We start from the raw sequence: 19,833 nt of genomic DNA on the forward strand, positions 1-19,833 counted from the left end.
TCCTGCAGCAGCATCGTGAGCCGCCTGAGCACCTCGATGCCCGGGCACTCTGAATGTCTTTGGAAAGTGGTTTTTTGGCATAAACCGAGTGAAACGCTCCTGGTTTGGTCAGCAGGTTGGTTGTTCCCTGAAAGCTGAAGCTTTGCTGCCTTACAGGTCTCTGCAAGGAGCGCTGCCCGCAGTGCCGCCGTGCCCGGCGCGGTGTCCCGGGGCAGCAGGGGGCGGACGAGGGCCGCCCGGCAGCGGGCACAGCCCGGAGGAGATGCGCTGGAGGAAGGAGGGGCTGGGCCGGCTCCTGGCTGGGGAAGATTTCAAACGTTTTCACCTTTTGCTTGTTAAGAGCAGGAGGTGGTTCTTTTCCTTTGCAGTTGCTTTGCAGTGGCTGTGCGCCCTGCGGCCACCGTGGGGTTCCTCCAGGTTTGTTAGCCCTCGTGGTGCATGCCAGCTCGTTCCTGTATTGCACTGTAGGCTTACACACCGGGTCCGAGCGTCCTGCCCTGGGCTGCACTTGGGCTGCTGGAGAAGGGAACATGTCAGCTCCATCCTTGGTCCTTACCTTCTCCAACGTGTTTGCCTGTGCTGAAACACAAAGGGTGCATGACCTGCTGTAGGCAAGCCAAGGCGCCCAGCAGCTCCACGCTGTCCCTTGCAAACGTCACACCAGTCCTGGTGTTCTGGCTGTGAATACATCCTATATATACTTGTGGAGAGACCACACCAGAGCGATTTTTCCTGTAGGCACTGATCGAAAGCCATGTGCTACGCTCTCCCTGCACAGGGTCAGCCAACACTCCTGGCAGCAAAACCAGCAGGGAACTCGAGGGTTTGGGGCCAGACTTGGGCTTCTGCTCCCCTTCCCTTCCGAGGACTGCTCAGCCCAACCTGCAGTGGCTCAGAGCACTGTGAGAGACAATGCATCTTTGAGGTTACAACAAAAAGAGGTTTTCTTGAGTCTTGCCTTACCCTCCACTGATTTGCACTCAGGGAATACTCTCATCATAATATACTGCGATTAATGCACAGCTCGCTCCTCATCAGGTTCCCCAGCAGTCCTTAGCAGTACCGGGGTAAAAGCCTCTAGGATTTCAGGTTCTCTGATTTTATTAAACCAAGGCTGCTTTACTTTGTCCCACAACAAAGTCTGCTTTGTGTCGGCCCTCCTGTTCTGCCAGGGCAGAGTAAAGGAGTCCCATTGTGAATGGAGTCAGGCACTCCGTGTAACGAGAGGGCCCCGTCCTCATCCCAGCTCAGGAGGAGTCATTTGTGACCTGAAAGCAGCAGTCACACACCCAGAAATGCATTGCACCATGTACCGGTGTTACATGAATGAAACAGGTGTGTATTAGTGGTTTCACATCCGATGTGACAAACAGATTTCATTTTTACTTCCTCTCCGTTGCTAATAGTCATTAACTCCCTGCTAATGGCTGAGAGCAGAGTGGAATTTTTGCTTCTGAGTCAGTCCCAGATGTGTACCTCTGTGCAGCACTGTTGTGGAGCTGTCATGGAAGTGCTTCCCTATTGTTATGTTGAAAGGGTAGGAAATGGTTTGAAGTTGAGGAAGGGAAGATTGAGGTTGGATGTCAGGGGGAAGTTCTTGACAGAGAGAGTGGTGAGGAGCTGGAACAGCTGCCCAGAGAGGCTGTGATGCCCCGTCCATCCCTGGAGGTGTTCAAGGCCAGGTTGGATGGGGCCCTGGGCAGCCTGGACTGCTCTGAAATGTGGAGGTTGGTGGCAGGGGGTTGGAGATTCATGATGCTTGAGGTCCCTTCCAACCCTGGCCATTCTGTTATTCTGTGTTTCTGTGTTATACTGTTTGTGTTCCACTGGTGCTTCACAGCCCAGTGATGATCCCCAAGCTCCCCAAGTACAGCTGCAGAATAGGAAGATGGTTATTATCCTGCAAACAAAGCACCTGTTTTGACTCAGATCCGAGTTCAGATTCGTGCTTGGTCCTAATCAGTACGTGGCCTTGGAGAAGTTGCTCTTCCCTGAAGTGAATTGGTTTCTGCAGTCATGAAACTGCAGTGAAAAGGCTCAGCAAAGATTCTGCAGTGCCGCCCTCATCACGCTCAGTGCCCACAGCCACAGGGCTCCCCTTCTGCTGCTTCTGTATAAAGTCTGTAACCTATTCTTACTGACCTCCAAGGTGGAAACCTTGCAGCATCCTCTGCAACCTATGGTGTTCTTCTCTAGCCATTCCATTAGGTGTTTTTTTTTTCTTCCAAAATGCTAACTGGAGTTTCTCTTGCTGCAAAACAAGTCCATTACCAGCAGCTTTGTCCACTGTAAATGTGGGAGTCTTGAAAACTCACAAAATGCTGCATTTAATAGTACAGAGAACCTTACTGTAACAAAGATGAGCAATACCTGGCCCATACACAGCTTTCCTCCTCTGTGCAGGGACTTGCTGGCACTTTCCCTGGTCTTCCTCTTTTTACAAATTTATTTTTAGCAAGATTTTTTCTGCCTTTGTGGTTCTTGGTGGATGCATCTCATGTTTAACTTTAAGCTTTCTGACTTTACATGTTTGCATTCTTCCTTGGCCTGCGTCTAATTCAGTTCCACTTTTCTGTGCACTTCCTTGTTGTATCTGAGGCCTTTCAGTGAGACTCAGCCCTTTTCTAGCTCTCTGCCTCAGTGTCATAGATCTTCTGATATAGCAGTTATTCTCTTACTTCACTTCCAGTTTTCCATTTCCAGCTGAACCACTGAACCACTTTTTCCCTTACCAGCGATATGAAATCTTACCTGCCAGTTCACTGAGGTACATTTTGGGTTTTTTTTGCTGTTTTTCCTTTAAACCCATCTTTGTTCCACCAAGTTACTTTTCATCCTCACGTTTTCCATTCTCTGTTGTTTGTAATAAGATACTGAAAATGGATTCAAGTTCAATTCTTCCATATCAGAGTGGAAAACATCACTGGTGTCTTTAAAATTGCACAGAGTGTCTGTGTCCCTCTATCCTGACATGTGAAATCCCTTGGTTCAACCAAGTCCCATCCTTTGGAAATTTCCTCTGGGGTCTCTCAGAAAAAAAAAAAAAAGCCTTTAACAGATTCTCTTTGGTGATCTGAAGCAGTCCCACTATATTTTTCTCTGAAGTGCTTTGAAATCTTTAGGGTAGGAGGTATAACCTTGCTTTGAGGTTATGTGGTCACACTGGAAGACGAACTTAAACATAACAGCTTTAAACATTGGTGTTTGAGATGGCAGCGCTCAGGCTATAAGCAGTGATTCACCGGGCTCTGAAAGCTGCACTGTTCCGCATCCTTCTGCTTGCAGGGACTGGTGGTCAGAGATCTCTCTTTGCTCTGTTTTCAGTCCTCTGGGCACACCACGTGTGACACGGAGCATCCTGTGCAGAGCACCCTCTGGACAGCAGCACTGCTTCCTCCTGCTGTCAGCTCATTACAGGGAGGCTGCAGAGCGTTTTCTCTTTACTGTTGTCTGATAGCATTTCCGATTGCTGATCCTTCTCCTTCCGGCTCCCAGGATGGCTTTAGCCACTGAAACCAAACAGAGGGCTTGGTTCCACCTTTCCATGCACACACATCCCAGCATCCTGCGAGAACTGACAGATATGTATGCCAATCCTATTCAATCTGTTTTATCTTCTGCATTTATCTCTCACTGCACTGGATTTCAAAACAACGTGCTGTGTGAAGATCTGATTTTTTGCAGTTGTAATGCAGCGTATCTAATGAAGATGACAGTAATAAAAACAAAAACAACTGTTGCTTGCTAGCTCAGCGACATGGTAGTCACTTCCCTCTTTTGTATGGATATGGAGTCTCTTTCCTGTGTATGTATTTTATTGAATGAACTTTAGCCACAAGTGTAAATCCTGAGCAACGTGTTCAAAACTGCTCAAATGAGCCAACAGCACAGCTTCCATTCAAATCAAAATTAATACAACCTTTAGACACTGGAGGTGGTACTTCTGAGAGGATGCAATGTAATTAAAGGTGTGAAGTCATTGACTGTGAAGGATATTGAACCAGCAGGTGATCTTATCAGTCAGGGGTGGTGCAACCAGAGATATCAGTAGCCAAGGATTAGCATTGGTAATCATGGTTGAAAGTGTAAATAACAGTTTATAGTTGAGATAAGCTGACTGTGTGTGTCTGTCCCTCATTGTTCTGAGTTTGATGGCATCCTGCCTTTCTCTTACTTAGTTTGAAGCTGGGGAAGAAAAAATCTAATGGCGAGGCAGTAAAGCTTATTGGAAGTTCAGTTATGTTGTATACTTACATGCCTTTTTTTCCTTTTAGCTCTCTGTCCTAATGTCATAAATCAGCGGCACTTGAGAACTCTGAATTATCTCTTTTACAAGAGGTTTGTGGAGGTATGTTTCTGTATTGTGTGGCATGGCTGTGGATGAGTTTTTATTTATTTCTGCATTCTGAATGACTGGTATCACAGAAATACATGTATATGTATCTATATACTGTATGTGAACAAGCTCCTGTGGTAGTTACCATGTAGGCGTGCTGGGTGTGCTGCTGGACCTGTGCGTTCTGTTAGAGAAAAGCTGCTGTGTCCATTCATATTCCAATGAGCAGTAGTGGTAATTACACAGATCTGGGTCCTTGTTCACCTGTGTCCTCAGCAGTGCCCTGGGACACGTGTACATCAGCGCATAGCTGGTAAGGGGGGACTCTCCACTGGTCTGGTTTCTCTCAACCATCACAAACAGACTGCAGAAATACTGCATGGAGAAGACTTCATCTTTTATTTTCTGAATTTAAGAGCACCGCTGTGTAAGCACTCTGCATTGCTCTGTTCCTTGTAGTCACTTCTTTGTTACTGGTGGCCCGCCTGTGATAGCTTCAGTCCCAAGCCTGCCACAGACAGTTTTTGTGCTAGCAGCCCTGTTACTACTGAGCCAAATGGGAGTGCTTTCAGCTCCTGAACGACTGTCTGAACTAACTGTACTATTGCCCAACTTCCGAGTCCTCTTTGCAAGCACACTGTTACATGTCCTGGCACTGAGGGCTCCTAAAAACAGGAAGATGCCATTAATTCTTTCTGAGGAGCATTTTCCAGGAGGCAGCCTGGAGTTTGACTTGCAGTTAATTGCAGAATTGCTTGACAGTGCTTTCTTCTCCCCTCTCTTGAGTGTGCTGAGCCAAGTCACTGCCCTTTGAATCACAGAATCACACACAGAATGGCCCGGGTTGGAAGGGACCATCATGAATCTCCAACCCCCTGCCACATGCAAGGCCATCAACCTCCACATTTCACAGCAGCCCAGGCTGCCCAGGGCCCCATCCAACCTGGCCTTGAACACCTCCAGGGATGGATGGGGCATCACAGCCTCTCTGGGCAGCTGTTCCAGCTCCTCACCACTCTCTCTGTCAAGAACTTCCCCCTGACATCCAACCTCAATCTTCCCTCCCTCTACTTAAAACCATTTCCCCTTGTCCTGCTGTTATCCACCCTTTCCAAGAGTTTATAGGCTCCCTTTAGGCACTGGAAGGCTGCAGTGAGGTCATCCCACAGACTTCTTTTCTCCAGGCTGAACAAGCCCAGCTCCCTCATCCTGTCTGATCATCTTTGTGGCCCTCCTCTGCACCCTCTCCGACAGCTCCCTGTCTTTCTTTGGATGCACATTGCAGTGGGAAGCTCATTTCCCTTCTTGTTAACTGTTTTGGTGCTTTTCTCGATTTTCTGGCATTCCCCATCACCCTGGGCCTGGCAGATTGTCTCAGCTGAGAATCAGTTTTGCTTGCTTCTTCTTCTTTCATGGCGTGGTATTTCACCAGTTGCAGTTCATAGTGAACTTCTTCCCTGTGGTTGCAGGAAGCTCTTTAGCAGCGATTTCAGCGGCCCCGCATGTTGTTCCCAATTGATCCAGTCTTCAGAGATCCACTTTGCAGGAAATGAGACACCTTCTCCAGAAGTGCTTTGTCTTTTTTTCAAAAGGGGATTCATTTGAAGTTTGCTTTGAAAGGGAAGATGTGGTCAAGTGGTGGTCGTCTGATGACACTGCTCTGGCACAGGCAGTTCTGCTTCAGGTCCTCCTGATCCAGAAGTAAGGCTGTGATTCCTGCCTAGCAGAAGCACTGACGCAGACCTGGGGAGGCGTGGGCCATTCTGCATCCTTCATCACAAGGCTGTGGTGTTGGACAATGTCATTCTAGGGAGCATTCACTGTGAAAGAGACGAAAGCATTTGTCCAGGTGTATTTATTTAGCAGAGTGAAATGGATTCTTTATCTGGTGTTCTGCTCTCCCTGGCCTTCCATTTCCTTTGTTTTGCAGTATATGCTTGATTTAAAGTATCCAAGCTGGCCAGTGACTTCAATTAAGGTACATTTGGCAGCTGTTTCTGGACACCATCCCTTCTGAGAGCTCTTCGGTGTTCTGTTTACCATTCTCAGCTGTGTACGAGGTCTGGTCAAATGGCTCCTTCATCTCACTAGTATTTAGATTACATGCTTGTATATCTCCAAGATGTTTTCTGTGAGGCTCTTACTCCCTGTTTGCTCTCTACCTTTCCATAGAAGTGGCACTAGTAGTCACTGTTACTCTGCCAGAAGCTGGGGGTGAGGCTCTGGCATCCATGGCAGATCAATCTCTTGCAGCCTGCTTTCTTGGCAGAGTGGAGAACAGCTCCTGTCCCAAGTTTCTCCCAAAGTTGGCTCTGAATTACACTTGAATGGGAATTTTAGCTTATCGGTTTCCTTTCCCAGGCCTCATGATTTCAGAGGATTTTTCATGACTTGGCTGTGGAGAAGAGTCTGTCCTTTCGTATTCTGGAGGCTCAGCATTGCAGATAATCCCTGAGATCATTTCCGTACTGCAGCCCATGGGGACGCTTTCTGTCAGGCTGTGCCACAGAGGGGAACATTCTATGGACACACTGCACACCTCCTGAGGAGAAGGCAGCAGCAACAATCCACGTGTTCCACCACACTATGGCCCGTTTCAGCTTTGCTCAGTGATGCTTTGGTCGTTGCAGGAGCACCACTCGAGTAAAGGTGATTGCTTTTATAAGTGAGTCCCAGCTCTGGGTAGTGAGGAGTGCTTGAGGCACTGCTGGGTGAGGAGCTGTGTTGCCCGTGTGCTTTGATCAGATTGGGGCTTTTGTCTTTTGTGATGTAGCTGCCCAAATTACACGGTCTGGGCTGTGTTTTTCTGCCATTCTCCGGCTGGTGACATATGAGAAGCACAGGTTTCCCATGCATTCCTGTACGCATTCCTCAATTGATGGCAGTGTTTAGGATGGTGTGTTAAATTTCATCTTGTTGTATGTAGCATTCTCCTCTTTGTACGATAGCTCAGGAGTCATTTTGTCTTTTCAGAAAACCATGACTCAGGAGAATTGGACAGATCACGTCCAGGTGAGTATGGATTTCTCTCTCCCATTTTCTCAGGCTATTTGGTTGGGGGCTACTTTAAGGGGTTCAGAATAGACAACCAAATATTGGAGCCCAACTATTAGAGTTTTACACTTTGTGTAAAACCTCAGACAGCAAAATAGAGGGTGCAGGAAAGAGCAAGGAAGAAAAACTATATTTGAATTCCTGTGAGACTTTAAACAATCCTGGTTTAACTTTAGCTTTTGGATGATGTTATCAAATGCATTCTTTTGCTTCCTGGTGCTTATTTGTACAAATAATGAGGATGCTTAATTATGAGGAGGAAGAGAAGAAATTTTCTTCAGGCAGCTGGCAAACTGTGTGAGTAAAACCAAACAAATGTCAGACTGGCCACTGAACAGCCCACTTGGAATAACTCCCAGCAGGTTCATGTGTGGCTGTTAGGCACTGTGACTTCTACATCTTGTGCTCTCGGACATGAGCAGTTTTAATAACGCAGGAAAAAGTATTTTGTTTTTTCTTGATGTACAACGGGAGAGCTCAGGCAACTGCGTTTTGGCCTGAAACTGCAATAAATACATAATAGGACAATGAGATACTGGGAAATTCTATGGTGATACACCATTAGTGACAGTGTATACACCCAGGCATGTGAGATGTTGTGCACTATCTGTACACACCAGATTTGGGTGCACTTTCAACATGAGATGTTTCTTCTCCCTTCCGTGCGGTAGAAGGAAAAGGGACAGTGCCAATTCACGAGGAAGGGTTTCTTCAGACAGATGGTTGATAAGATGGCCAGCATCCCTTCGTGGTAATTGTGAAACCTACTCTGTGTCTTTCTGAGCTGGATATTTGACTTCCACGTGTAGCATACTGTACCCTTGCAAGAGGCCAGACTTTGTGAGGGAAGATTTGGTCTTGGTTCTTGATCTCAGTGATCTTTTCAGCATATTTGTGGTTTTCCTTTGATTCCCACAGGCTTGAAGGCCAACACAAGTGCTGGCTTCTTGCTGGATCAGGACCTGAGATGGGATTGGACATGAGGGTGTAGCAGACTTCATGTCACAGCTTTGGTGCATGCAGTGAAGGAGTTTCTGCCAGTGCCATGGTGTGGATAGTGGGAAAAACCTCTAATTAACATACACAGTTACAGACCACGTCAGTCATCTGTAGCGATGGGACGCATGGCAATAGATGCTCAGGAAAGTTTGGTGGCTGGTGGGAGCTCAGCGGGATGATGGACTATGGCAGGAGATCATCTTTGCTTTCTCCAACCAATGCAAACACTGTGTTTCCTGACTGCTACAGCTTACCCAGTTTTGATAGCTGTGTAATTATCACATGGGTAGTGCTTAAACTTGCCTGTTATCAGTCCTAGCTCTTCTTGCTATCAGAGATTACTGTCTTTGGCATCGCATTAAAGCAATCAGAACCTGTACCTGTGCTTCTGGAGGAAACTGAAATAACTGCATGTGCAGCTAAGCTGCTGTTCCACGCTGCTAGCAGCATGGCTGCTTCAAGGAGAAGAAAAGGAAAATCTCTGGACATGCTTTGTTTACCAGTGCAAAACTCAAGGCTGACTGTAACTGTTTTTTTGCAAGATTGGGCTTTACCTGAGGGAAAAAGTGTACTTCTCACTCGGAATTTCACTAATGACTTGGCATGTTTTGACCAAACAACAACAACAAAAGTCTGTTAGGCAGTGCCTTGTAGGGCTGGAAATAGCTGCGGTTGGTGTTGTGTGTTCCATCTGTGCATGTAGTTCAGGCTCACTGCAAGTTTTGGTGTTTGGAGCTCTGCCTGGTGATGCAGCGCTGAGTGGGAAGCAGGGGGAGGGATGCAGAGTGACTTCTGGGTCCTCTGGGGCAGTGGGAACCAAAACTCCCAGAAAACTCCATGATTGACAACAGCCAGAACCTTTGTATAGTATTTTTTTTCTGTTTTAAGTCAAAAGATGCTGAAAGTTTCCATGGGTTTAAAGCCCTTTTTTTTTTTGCTTAAATTCTGTGCTGCATCCATAACAAAAGTCTTAAATTATACAGATATCAAGAGCCCTGGTGCAGCCCCCCTTATTCACTGGGGCTGACCACATTCGGTATGGCGAGTGTGGTGCTTCTTTCTGTTCACCCAAAGCAGTACAAGTGCAGAATTTTCCTGTTCCTACCCTGTAGGATGAACGAAGGTGTAAAGCTGACTGCTCCTACAAAAGGCAGAAGCCCTGTAGTTAATCATGGGGCCAACAGAACCTGTTCTCAGCCCTGTAGGAAACTGGTTTTGCCCTCTCCTGCCTGCCGTGCTGGCCAGGCTGCGGCTGAGCAGGCAGGGATGGCAGCCGTGGGCAGGCAGGGGCTGGAGGGAAAGCAAAGGAATCAAAACGTCTTCATCCCGTAGGGAAAGTGCCCTCATCAACCGCCTGTTGGCAAGCCCTGCCAGCCCAGGAGGAGAGCTATGCTTTGTGTGTCTTCTCCAAGCACAGATACCTCGGGGCACAGGGAGGGGAAGAGCACAGTGCCAGCTGTGCTGCTCTGCATTAGCTCGCCTAACTGAGCCTGTGAGCCGCGTGGAAACACGCAGGGAGAGTGCCTGTCCTCACAAGCACAGAGGAAGGTGTGTAGGGTACTGATGGTAGATATGCAGGAGAAAAACAGGCAGGGCATGAGCCAGCTGTCTGCTTTGCTGCATGCCCTTCTGCTCCCATTTTTGCATGTTTAATGTTTTTCATAGCCTTAGCCAGCTGCATAAGGTTAATAGAATTGGGTACAAAAACTGCAGACCAACCGGTGCGATGCTGATATTGAGGAGCAGTCTGCCTGCCAGGGAAATCCTGCCAGGAAGAACCACTCTGAGACTAAAAAGTGTGGTAGGCATTTTTTGTGGAATTACTGAGTTGGAAGGGACCCTTACAGCCATCAGGTCCCACTCCCTGCAGTGCACAGGGACACCCACAGCTCCAGCAGTGCTCAGAGCCCCAACAGCCTGACCTTGGCTGTCTGCAGGGATGGGGCACCACTGCCTCTCTGTGCAACCTGTGCAGTGCCTCACCGCCCTGAGCGTAAAAAAAGCTTCTCCCTTATGTTCAGTCTCAATCTCCCCTCCTTTAGTTTGAAGCCATTTCCCCTTGTCCTATCATAACAGCCCCTGCTGAAGAGTCTGTCCCCTCCCTTCTCACAGCCCTGTAGGTACTGATAGGTTGCCCTCAGCTCTCCCCACAGCTTTCTCTTCTCCAGGCTGCGCAGCCCCAACTCTCAGCTTGTCCTCACAGGGAGGTGTTCCATCCCTGCCATCATTTTTGTGGCCCTCCAACAGCTCTGCGTCTCTCCTGCACTGAGCACTCCCCACCGGGACGCAGTGCTCCAGGTGAGGTGTCACAGCACAGAGCAGAGGGGCAGATCCCCTCCCTGCCCTGCTGGCACGTGGCTTTGGATGCAGCCCAGGGTACGGCTGGCTCTCTGGGCTGTGAGGGCACAGTGCTGGCTCATGTCCAGCTGCTGTCCAGCAGTATCACCAGGTCTTTTTTGGCAGGACTGTGCTGTGTCCTTACATCCTCCAGCTTGCACTGATAGCTGAGGTGCCAGACCTGGTACTTAGAACCCCATGAGTTTCTCCTGGGCCCACGGCTCAGCCTGAATGGGTCCCTCTGGATGGCATCCCATCCCTCGGGTGAGTAGAACACACCTCACAGCTTGGTGTCATCTGCAAACTGCTGAGGGTGCATCAACCCACTGATGAAGATGTTAAGGAGCACCGGTCCCAGCACTGACCCCTGTGGGACACCACTTATCTCTGAGCTCCATCTGGACACTGAGTCTTGTTTTTTTTATCATTTGCCAAGCTTTTAAAAAGTGAGCACACATGGACCAGTGACGTGGGTGAGGGATGTAGGGAAGCGACTCAGCTTGCTAATGGCACATCTCACTAGTTTAGCTGTCAGACAGAATCTGACTGATGCAATGCTGGTGACACAGCAGGGCACCTACTGGAGAGCACTCTGTCCGTTCTGAGTGGCTGCTGGGGGCCGAGGGCATCTCACACTGCACCCATCACCTGGCTTTGGTGCTCTGAAGATCTCTGGTTAAAGCAGGAGCGGGAGGGTCGGGTACTTTGCTGCACCTCTCAGGATGCAGTGTTCCCAGGGATGCTTCTGGGGTGATCTTGCAGTTGTGCCCATCCAGTGCCACAGTGCTCCTTTCATGTAAAGTCACCCACGACCCTTCAGATCCAGTCTGGTCTGTGGAGCAGGAACTGAGAGCTGCCAGGGAAGCTCAGGTCCTGATACACCCACAGGTGACACTCTTGTATTGGCAAGGAAAGGCTGGGATATCCGAGTTGGGTACAGGGGAATGATGGAATACTGTGGGTGTTTTCTGAACAATTAGATCCCAGAAAGCACATGCACGCTTGGCAGTTCTAACATCTGGAGTATTTTTGCAGGAAATCATTCAACTGCAGCAGAACTAACCAGTTAGAACAGTTTGAAATGTTATTTCAAGGTACTTTAATCTGGGAACTATATGTATGTTTGCATGGACTTCTGCTGTGAAATTCCTTTTCCCATGGAGCAGAGTGGGGTGACAGAGAACAGCAAAATGACTCTTAATTTGGGGCAGTAACTAGAATATGGTGTTGAACAAAGTTAAAACCAGTTTGTTTATTTAGGACTGTGAGCGTATAATTACTTATTTTGCAAGATCTCTGGGACAGTGAAGTGGTAGATATGGTGATGTTGAGCCAAAGGTCTTTTGGTGGCTAAATCAAAAAGCTTCCCACGGTCGTTTTTGTGCTACTGTTTGCACAGGGGAAACTGTCCATTTATTCCTCATATTTTAAATCCTAACCCGTTCCAAAAGGAGCACTCAGAAAAAATGCTGGTGTTTGAAACAACGCTCCATGTTCTTCAGGCATTCACTGTGAGCGTGGCTCAGCGTTCATCCATTCATCCATCTGCCCGTTCATCCGTCTGTCCAACCCTTTTGCCAACAAGTTGTTGGCACCAATCTGTCCTTCACGTGGCATGTGTGAATTGGGAGAAGGGCACCTGGAAGAGCAGCCCCTGTAGTGCAGTCTCCATCGTGCTCTGGTCTTGCATGAGATCAGAGCAGATGAGCTGTGCAGGTGTTCCCCGTGTGCGGCGCTGGGAGAGCCTGCAGCAAATCTCCTTCTCCAGCTGTGACAATGAGATAACTTATTTATTTTCAAATTTCTGACCATGCAAATCAAACCCTGTGAGCTCATAAGTCTTGTTGTCTGGGTGGCTGGGGGTGAGATGCTGGTAATTCAGAGCAAATGTATAACCTGAGTTCCACTAACATTCTAGGGATGTTATTCTACATTACAGCCAGTATGTAGAGATCTGCCAAGCAGCAGACGTAAAAGTAAAGCGCCTTCCTTTATGCATGATACATTTGAAAAGCTTTTGCAATTTCTGGTCCTTAGTAGGTATAAGTTATCTTACACTACAGCAAGGAATTGATGGAGTCTTACTTATTTTGGCAGTTAAATAAAGAGAAAAATCTAAATGGCAAACATCCTCAGTGACACCAAGATCTAATGCAGTGTCTCTTGACAGGACCATTTTGACCCTGATTAAAATGTAACCACCTATGGAATAAAATGTAAGAGCTGTTATGCTCACAGAAGTGATTTTGAGGGGTATTTAAATAGCAGAATGCAATTACTCTTTTTTTTTTTTAAGTTCTTGTGGCCAGAACACCTGGCCAATAATCCTTCTCTGGGGAATCTTTAATAAGAACAAGAGGTCAGAAAGGCCTCTTTGCAAATAGCCATATCTGGTGTCTTTCCCTAGGAGCCCTGAGCTGAGGCAAACTTTTAAATTGGCTGGAGATTGTTTTGAGTACTGCAGTGTCCCCGTAGTGTAAGTAACTTAATATCTGTAGGGAATTAGGCAATCTCTGCAGTGCAAACGGGAATTATATTCAGGAGGTGATTAATAAACAATGTGTTTTGCAGTGTAAGTCTGCCTGTCAAATTACCTTTCACTCTCTTTGAGCGGACTGTTTATTCAGGATGTAATGGATTTCATCACTCAGACGTTAAATCTACACTGGCTGTTTTCCTGGAAGGTAGAAACCAGAAGGAGTTCAGCCAGGCGCCGTGTGGCGGCCCTCAGTAGAGCGTATGGCCTGTTTGCCTGCGGGCACAGAGCTGGTGGGTGATTGGTTTGGCTCCTGGCCCTACAGCCGTGGGGGGAATCAGTGCTCAGGAACTGCTCAGAGCTCTGCCCTGTGCTGGGCTCAGGTGCTGTCCCTGGAGTCCCTGGAGTGAAGCTTTCTATCTGTTGAAACCTTCCCACATGCTGCTCTCATTGCTCTTCCCATTCCTCTTCCTGCAATTTGTCCCCTGCTCAGAGGACGGTCACCAGCTCAGTGATGGTGGGAATGTTTCCATTCTTGATCCTGGCAACCAACTCCTCTGCTTCTGCCCCAGCCCTTTTTCTGTACGTTTACTGCTCTTATCAGAGGTCTGTGGAGAGACCATAGAGCCACAACATGATGTAAGAGAATATTGTACCTGGGGGGATAGTAAAGCATGGAGAAATTGGGCAGTGCAAGTAGCAGGCAATGTAAGGATTTCCTTCTATTTTTCAGTTCAGTTTGTAAGTGGCGCTGTGCACTTATTGACAGCTGGAACACCAGCAAGGCTGATGCAGAAAACAGGGACATCCGTGGATGTGTCTGGAAAAGCACAGCGTGATTCTTCAGTTACATTCTGCTTTCTGCATGGAGAGCAGTAAAATATGTGTCTCTACTAATGAAGTTAGCACTGTTGTTCTAAAAGAAATGGGAACTTCTCATTTAACAAACTACAGCTGTTATGGGGGAGATACATGGGAAAGGCCAAAGATGCTGTGCCTTCTGTACCTTCCTATCTAGAGGAAAGTTAGCAAAGTTCGATATATATATGCTTGAAAATAAAGACCTGTGTGTTACCTCCTGCACATCTCAGAGAGGATTGCTATGTGTCAGACCTGGAGGGCAGCTGTGCCTAATAACCCTTATCATTGTTTTATTTATAATCCAGCTATTTCTAGATAAATTGTGGTCAAGCACAATCATACAGATGTATTTTATGTGAATTTTATGTGGAATTTTATGTTAGGTGCAAATGAGCCGTGGATAATGACCGTTTTTTTCCATGGTGTCCACGAAAGTGTCAAAAAGATAAGACAAAGTCCGCTGCAAGTTTTTCTGGAGGGGTGGGAGATGTGTTTGTTCAATAACCTTGGAAAATCAGCTCACATTTGCTTAAATAAGAGTCTACAAGGGCCAAGCTCTGGGAATTCAGCAGAGGCTTGTGGGATCTGAGTGTCCATCTCCTGCTTCAGTGAGCTGTTGGTAAGGAATTATTCTGAGAGCCCAGCACCTCCGTTGTAAAAAGTGTGTCCAAATAGCCTTTATGTACACACACAGCACCAGAGACTGAAGAGAAGGGAACTGGAGAGAACCCTGGGGAAAAAAATTACTCTTAGAATTGTTTCAGTATGTTAGAGATGCTTTCTGACCTTAAAACTCCTGCAGCCAGACAGCACTAGCTTGCTGCTAAGCAGCATAATAACATTTCTGTCACTGGCATGCATTCATTCAAAAGCACAGCTTCATCAGAAAGAGATTTGGTATGGTATAAAAAAGAGGGTAATTGGCTTATGGCTGTAGGTTGAAAGGTCAGCGCTACATTAAAGAGTGAGACCTTCAGCAAGCTGTTAGACTCAACCGATAGGCCCTGGTGGGATGCTTAATTCAACCAAATTGGAAAAACATTGCTTTTGTGGGTAATGCAGGAAGTACTGTCATTCAGAACTTTATAGGAACGTGTGGGACATCGAGGTGCTTGAAAGCTACATCGGGAGTCTGTGGTGGTAGTTTCCTGGATGCCTTTTACTGACTCCAAACTGCATCTGATGTAGGGATTTGTGCCACAAAGAAAAAGTAAGGACAGTGTCACTGTCTAGAGCTTCAAGCAAACAAATATCCTTGTTCTTGCTGCTCTAATGCAAAGGGAATTTTATGAGGAGTGCTAGCAGTGGCTCCTCCAGCAGAAACAGGCAAAGAAGAGGACGAGACATTGAGCTTTCTGCTTCCTATGGTAGCACAGGAAGACAGACTGCCCATTTGCCAAAGCTTTGCACATATTCACACACAGCACAGGTCCACTCCCATGTTCTAATCCGGCCAACAGTAAAGCTACCCGGTCATTCAATAATCATCCCAGCTTATTTAGAGAACCCTGTAATCGATCGGTGCCTGCCTGAGTGCTCCCACAGGTTGATACCAGGCTGTAAAGGCCTGTGCAAATCAGCTGCCTCTCACAAAGATGGCTGGGCCATTTGCAATTGATAGTTTGGCTGTCTTGCACTTCTAGGCAAGATTAGTTCACCAGTTCCCTGCCAAGAGGGGAACCACATAAACAGAGGATTGTTTGAGAAGGAAAAAGGCTCCTCTGGATGGAGAAGTCATGTAAATAGGAAGAAACAGGAAACTAATCTTCCCTTGTTCTCTCTGAAAGAATGTGTATCTCTGAGGAATGTTGTAATTATGGATTTAGGAAATCAGTCCAATTTGCCGGGGTGTGAATTTCAGAGTTCATTCAGTCAACCCTCTCAAGTATTTCTCCTTCAGAACAAAAAATCACTGGGAGTGTAAATGCACCAAAAGAGATTAAAGGAGAGGAAAAGCCTCTGCCAAGCTTTCCTTTTGGTAAAGATCCCACAGAGATACCTTTATTGCGTTGGCTCTGAGCCAGGTGGGGTTTGCAATGGGTAAAATAAGTGGTAACCCACGTTTTTCTTGCGGGTGTCTATTTATCATCGGCCAAGGACGGCAGGAGTGAGGGCTCCCAAACAAATATTTCCAATGCCAAGTTTTCGCTTATTCGCCTGGATTTCCTCAATACAAAATGCCCCCTGTTACAGGCCTTCTCACTGAGGCAGTGATGCAGCTGAGAACCTGCAGCTCTTTGATGACCTGTCTTTCATGGAGCTGTTTCCACACGAGAAGTGCAGCTCAGAGGGGCATTGCCAGGCATTAGGGCTGCATCCAGACAGCGTGGTATGGAAGGAGCCCTATGGGAGGCTGAGGCAGGACAAAGTATTGGGGGATTCCTGTTTTGTTGTTTGCCTTCGTAACAGCATTTGGACCTGAGCAGAGAGTGGAGTAGGAAGAGAAGGAGAAAGAGGTTTGCAAGGCTCTTCCCTTACCAACAGGTTCTGCTGAGTCTGCGTTGGCTGTGTGGAGCTGACCTGGGCACCAGCAATGAATCCTCCTGCCCTGCTGGGAACCAACAGAATTCCACCTCTCCTTACAAAGGAGTTTATGAATTCTCATTACGCATGTGACTGTGCATGGGAACACTTAATTGAGCGATTGGTTAGGTTAATTGGTATACTGGTTTAGCTTGTTAGGGTTAATATTATGGTTTTCCAAGACAAATGGGAAGGCGTCGTGGTGGCTTCAGTTGCTCTGCATCCTGATAAACTGATTAAGTGTAATGCTGAGCCTCACAGCAGAGGAGACACAGCGACAGTGGTTTTGTTCCTGCAGGCTCTTCCTCTTGGCACATCTGCAGCTCTCGCAGTCCTGCAGTGAAGCAGTGCTTTACTCTCTGTTCTCATCCTCACAACACCGTTGTTCTCTGGCAGTGTGTGGCTGTCGCTGCAGTCCTTGCTGTGCTTTTGTAGCTGGAGTGGAGCTCCTGCAGACAGATCCTGTGGTGTGAGTGGATATCAGACACTTCTGCTAAGTTGCATTTTGAAATAATCACGTTCTGATAGCGATCCTTCAGGCGGCCTCAGACTTCTGCTAGGTCATAGTTTAACAGGAAGCGCCATATTTTCCTTGCGCAGGATTTCATGCTTCAAGACGCAAAATAAAATAGAGTTATGTTATGGTGACATTTGTAGAAAGTTTATGAAAGTGCTTGGCAAGTAGATGAACCCTCTTAGGCTTGAGGGAACAGGGGAGTGTTGTTGGATCGTAAGAAGATCAGGCTGGGTGAACTCCAGTAGCAGCGTAGGTCACAGTGTGCAATGTATGGTGGGAGCCCTCGCTTTCTTAAACTGGGGAGCAATTGGCTGTTTGCCACCGTGACACTTTGTTCGTGTGTGTGTGACAGGATGACAAAAGTCTGATAGATAAACGCTACTTCAGAATACACTGGGAAGATAAGGGATGCCAGTTTGTCTTCAATGCACTGTTATTGGTCTCAGACAAAGCATCTACTGTGATAAGTAACATATTACTTTGCACTCTGAAAGAGCTTGGCCCATTTCCCCATCCTCATTCATCTTCAGTCTTGCCAAGTGCTGGAATCCTCCCAGAAAATATCTCCAGCCTGCCATCGTGGGACCAAGAGGTGTGAGAAATCTGGAAGCATATAAAAACTGAGCAGCTTATTTATTCGGAGCAAGTCCATGGTCCTTTGCTGATCCCTGTGATGAATAATATTCAGCAATCTGGGGGCCAGGGTTAGATTAGAATTCAGAAGATGCCTCTGCAGCAGTAGTGAAAAAGAATTTTCAGTCCATTTGTTAAGAAATTGTTTTCATTTTGGATTTTTAAGGATGCCATGTAATTATTTCTTTCTTCAAATAACTGGCCCTGTCTGAATAGGGTTAGTTTGGCTCTACAGCGCATAAGGACATATGTCTGCAGCATTCCCTGAGCAAGTAGTGGAGGGGGGGATAAGTACTGCAGGTGAACGCATCCAGATTTTGTGCATCCATATACCTGGAATTGTTGTGGGATGTAGATAAGGAATGTGAGTTAATTATGGGTTAAAAAGACAGAAGTTCTGATGTTCCCTCTACGAAAGTCCCTCAAAGTGTCAGGCTGTACCTACGCTACTGAACAGAAGAGGACCATGAAGTGATCCCTGGCCCAGCCCAGGAGTCACTGGCCAACACATCCACCTGGCCTGGGCTGCCTTCCCTCCTGCGAGGTCTGGCTGACACAGACAATGACATGAATGGAGGGACAGATGCATAAGCATGGAGGAATGGAATTGTTTGCTAATGTCATTCTGCAGGCCCAGCAGTGGCGGCTGGTCAGACAGTAAGAGCAGATTTTTCAGAGCAGCACTGAAGAGGCTGTGTCCATATGCTGGGGGGCATCAGTGAGGATTCAGCCCCAGTGCTGTGTGTTAGTCTTACACATGTATCATGATGCTCTCTTTCCCAAATCTCCTGGCATCCTGAAACAGCTGGGGGATTGTGGGGCAGACCTTTCCTTGGGCATACTGGGAGCACTTTGTAGAGTATTACCCTTTTGCTGTATACCTGTGTTCTGGTTGGCTACTAGAGCTGCGATGTTTGGGTCAGATTCAGGGAAGTAAAATTTTGTATGGAGAACTTTTTTATCTCTGAAGTGGGAAGTTTCATGTGCCCTACAACGTGGAGCTGTGAGCAGCAGTCGGCTCATCTGTCACAGCTCTGAGCTGGCTGATGGTTGCTGTGAAGAGCTGCTCAGTTGCTCAGAGTTGTGTTTTTTGTTGTTTTTTTTAAGTCTCAAGTTCTTGCATAACATTTGTTGAAAATGCTCACTCTTCAGTTCCAACTTTGAAAGCAGAGTTCATTCTTTTACCTCTGTACCTTCTCTCGCCCGTGGCAGGATGAGCAGATTTTGGAGACATGATGATTTCATTTGGCGAGGATGAAGAACTTCCCTCAGGGGCTGCCTGCTACGAGTTTGGAAAGAATCCCAATGCAGGAAATGTATTTTGGATCTCCATGTCATATTGTTGAGCGTGATCAGGGCCATCCTGTACTCTGGTTAGACGAGATCTTGGGTGTTCTCAGCTGGGGAGGTGCTGGGGACTTGAAAGCAGCCGTTGCTGCAAGAAGCTGCGTGTCTTTGTGAAGAGAACAGCTGCGATGCAGGGCAGGGCAGCACTGATCACAGAACCAGAGTAGTTTCAGCTTGAAGGTGGGGGCCCTGCCTGGCTCCACAGCCCCCCTGGACTTGTTTCAGCGCTTTGGCACGCTCACTTTTTTTTTCCTGTATAAAATCATAGAATGGCTTAAATTGGAAGGGACCTTAAAGATCATCCAGTTCCAACCTCCCACCAGCTCAGCTGCTCAGGATCCCATCCAACCCAGCCTCGAGTGCCTCCAGGGATGGGGGCCCACAGCTCTGGGCAGCAGTGCCAGGGCCTCACCACCCTCTGAGGAAAGGATTTTCCCTTCATATCTCAACTAAGTCTCCTCTTATAGCTTAACGCCATTCCCCCTATCACTACCACACAGTGTAAAAAGTTGGACCCCTTCCTTCTTGCAAGCTCCCTTAAGTGCCTACTTGTCATTTCTGAAAGGCTCCGCCTCTGTTTTTTTCCCTGACAGCCCGTGGTACAGCAGAAAAGCACAGTTATATTCCTGCATAGCGCCAGCTCAGCCTTCCTTGGGCTGACCGAGCCCAACTCCTCATGCAGTGCTGCAGCCCAGCAGCAGCTCAGGGCTTCCTGCTGACCTCTCTCCTATTTATCTGCTTCTTGTTTGC

At 47.3% G+C, this 19,833-nt stretch overlaps 1 protein-coding gene across 6 annotated transcripts in view; it reads left to right on the forward strand.

The window, feature by feature from the left end:
* The window catches only part of EXD3 (exonuclease 3'-5' domain containing 3), a 245,639-nt gene that overhangs the window by 101,059 nt on the left and 124,747 nt on the right, over window positions 1-19,833 (forward strand). For all 6 annotated transcript variants that reach the window (XM_048966121.1, XM_048966127.1, XM_048966122.1 and 3 more), the window contains 2 exons: window positions 4,275-4,348; window positions 7,310-7,348. In XM_048966121.1, coding sequence (XP_048822078.1) covers window positions 4,275-4,348; window positions 7,310-7,348 — 113 coding nt within the window. The remainder of the gene's footprint in view (window positions 1-4,274; window positions 4,349-7,309; window positions 7,349-19,833) is intronic.

The sequence above is a fragment of the Lagopus muta genome, chromosome 19, assembly GCF_023343835.1.
Source record: "Lagopus muta isolate bLagMut1 chromosome 19, bLagMut1 primary, whole genome shotgun sequence".
Taxonomy (NCBI): domain Eukaryota; kingdom Metazoa; phylum Chordata; class Aves; order Galliformes; family Phasianidae; genus Lagopus; species Lagopus muta.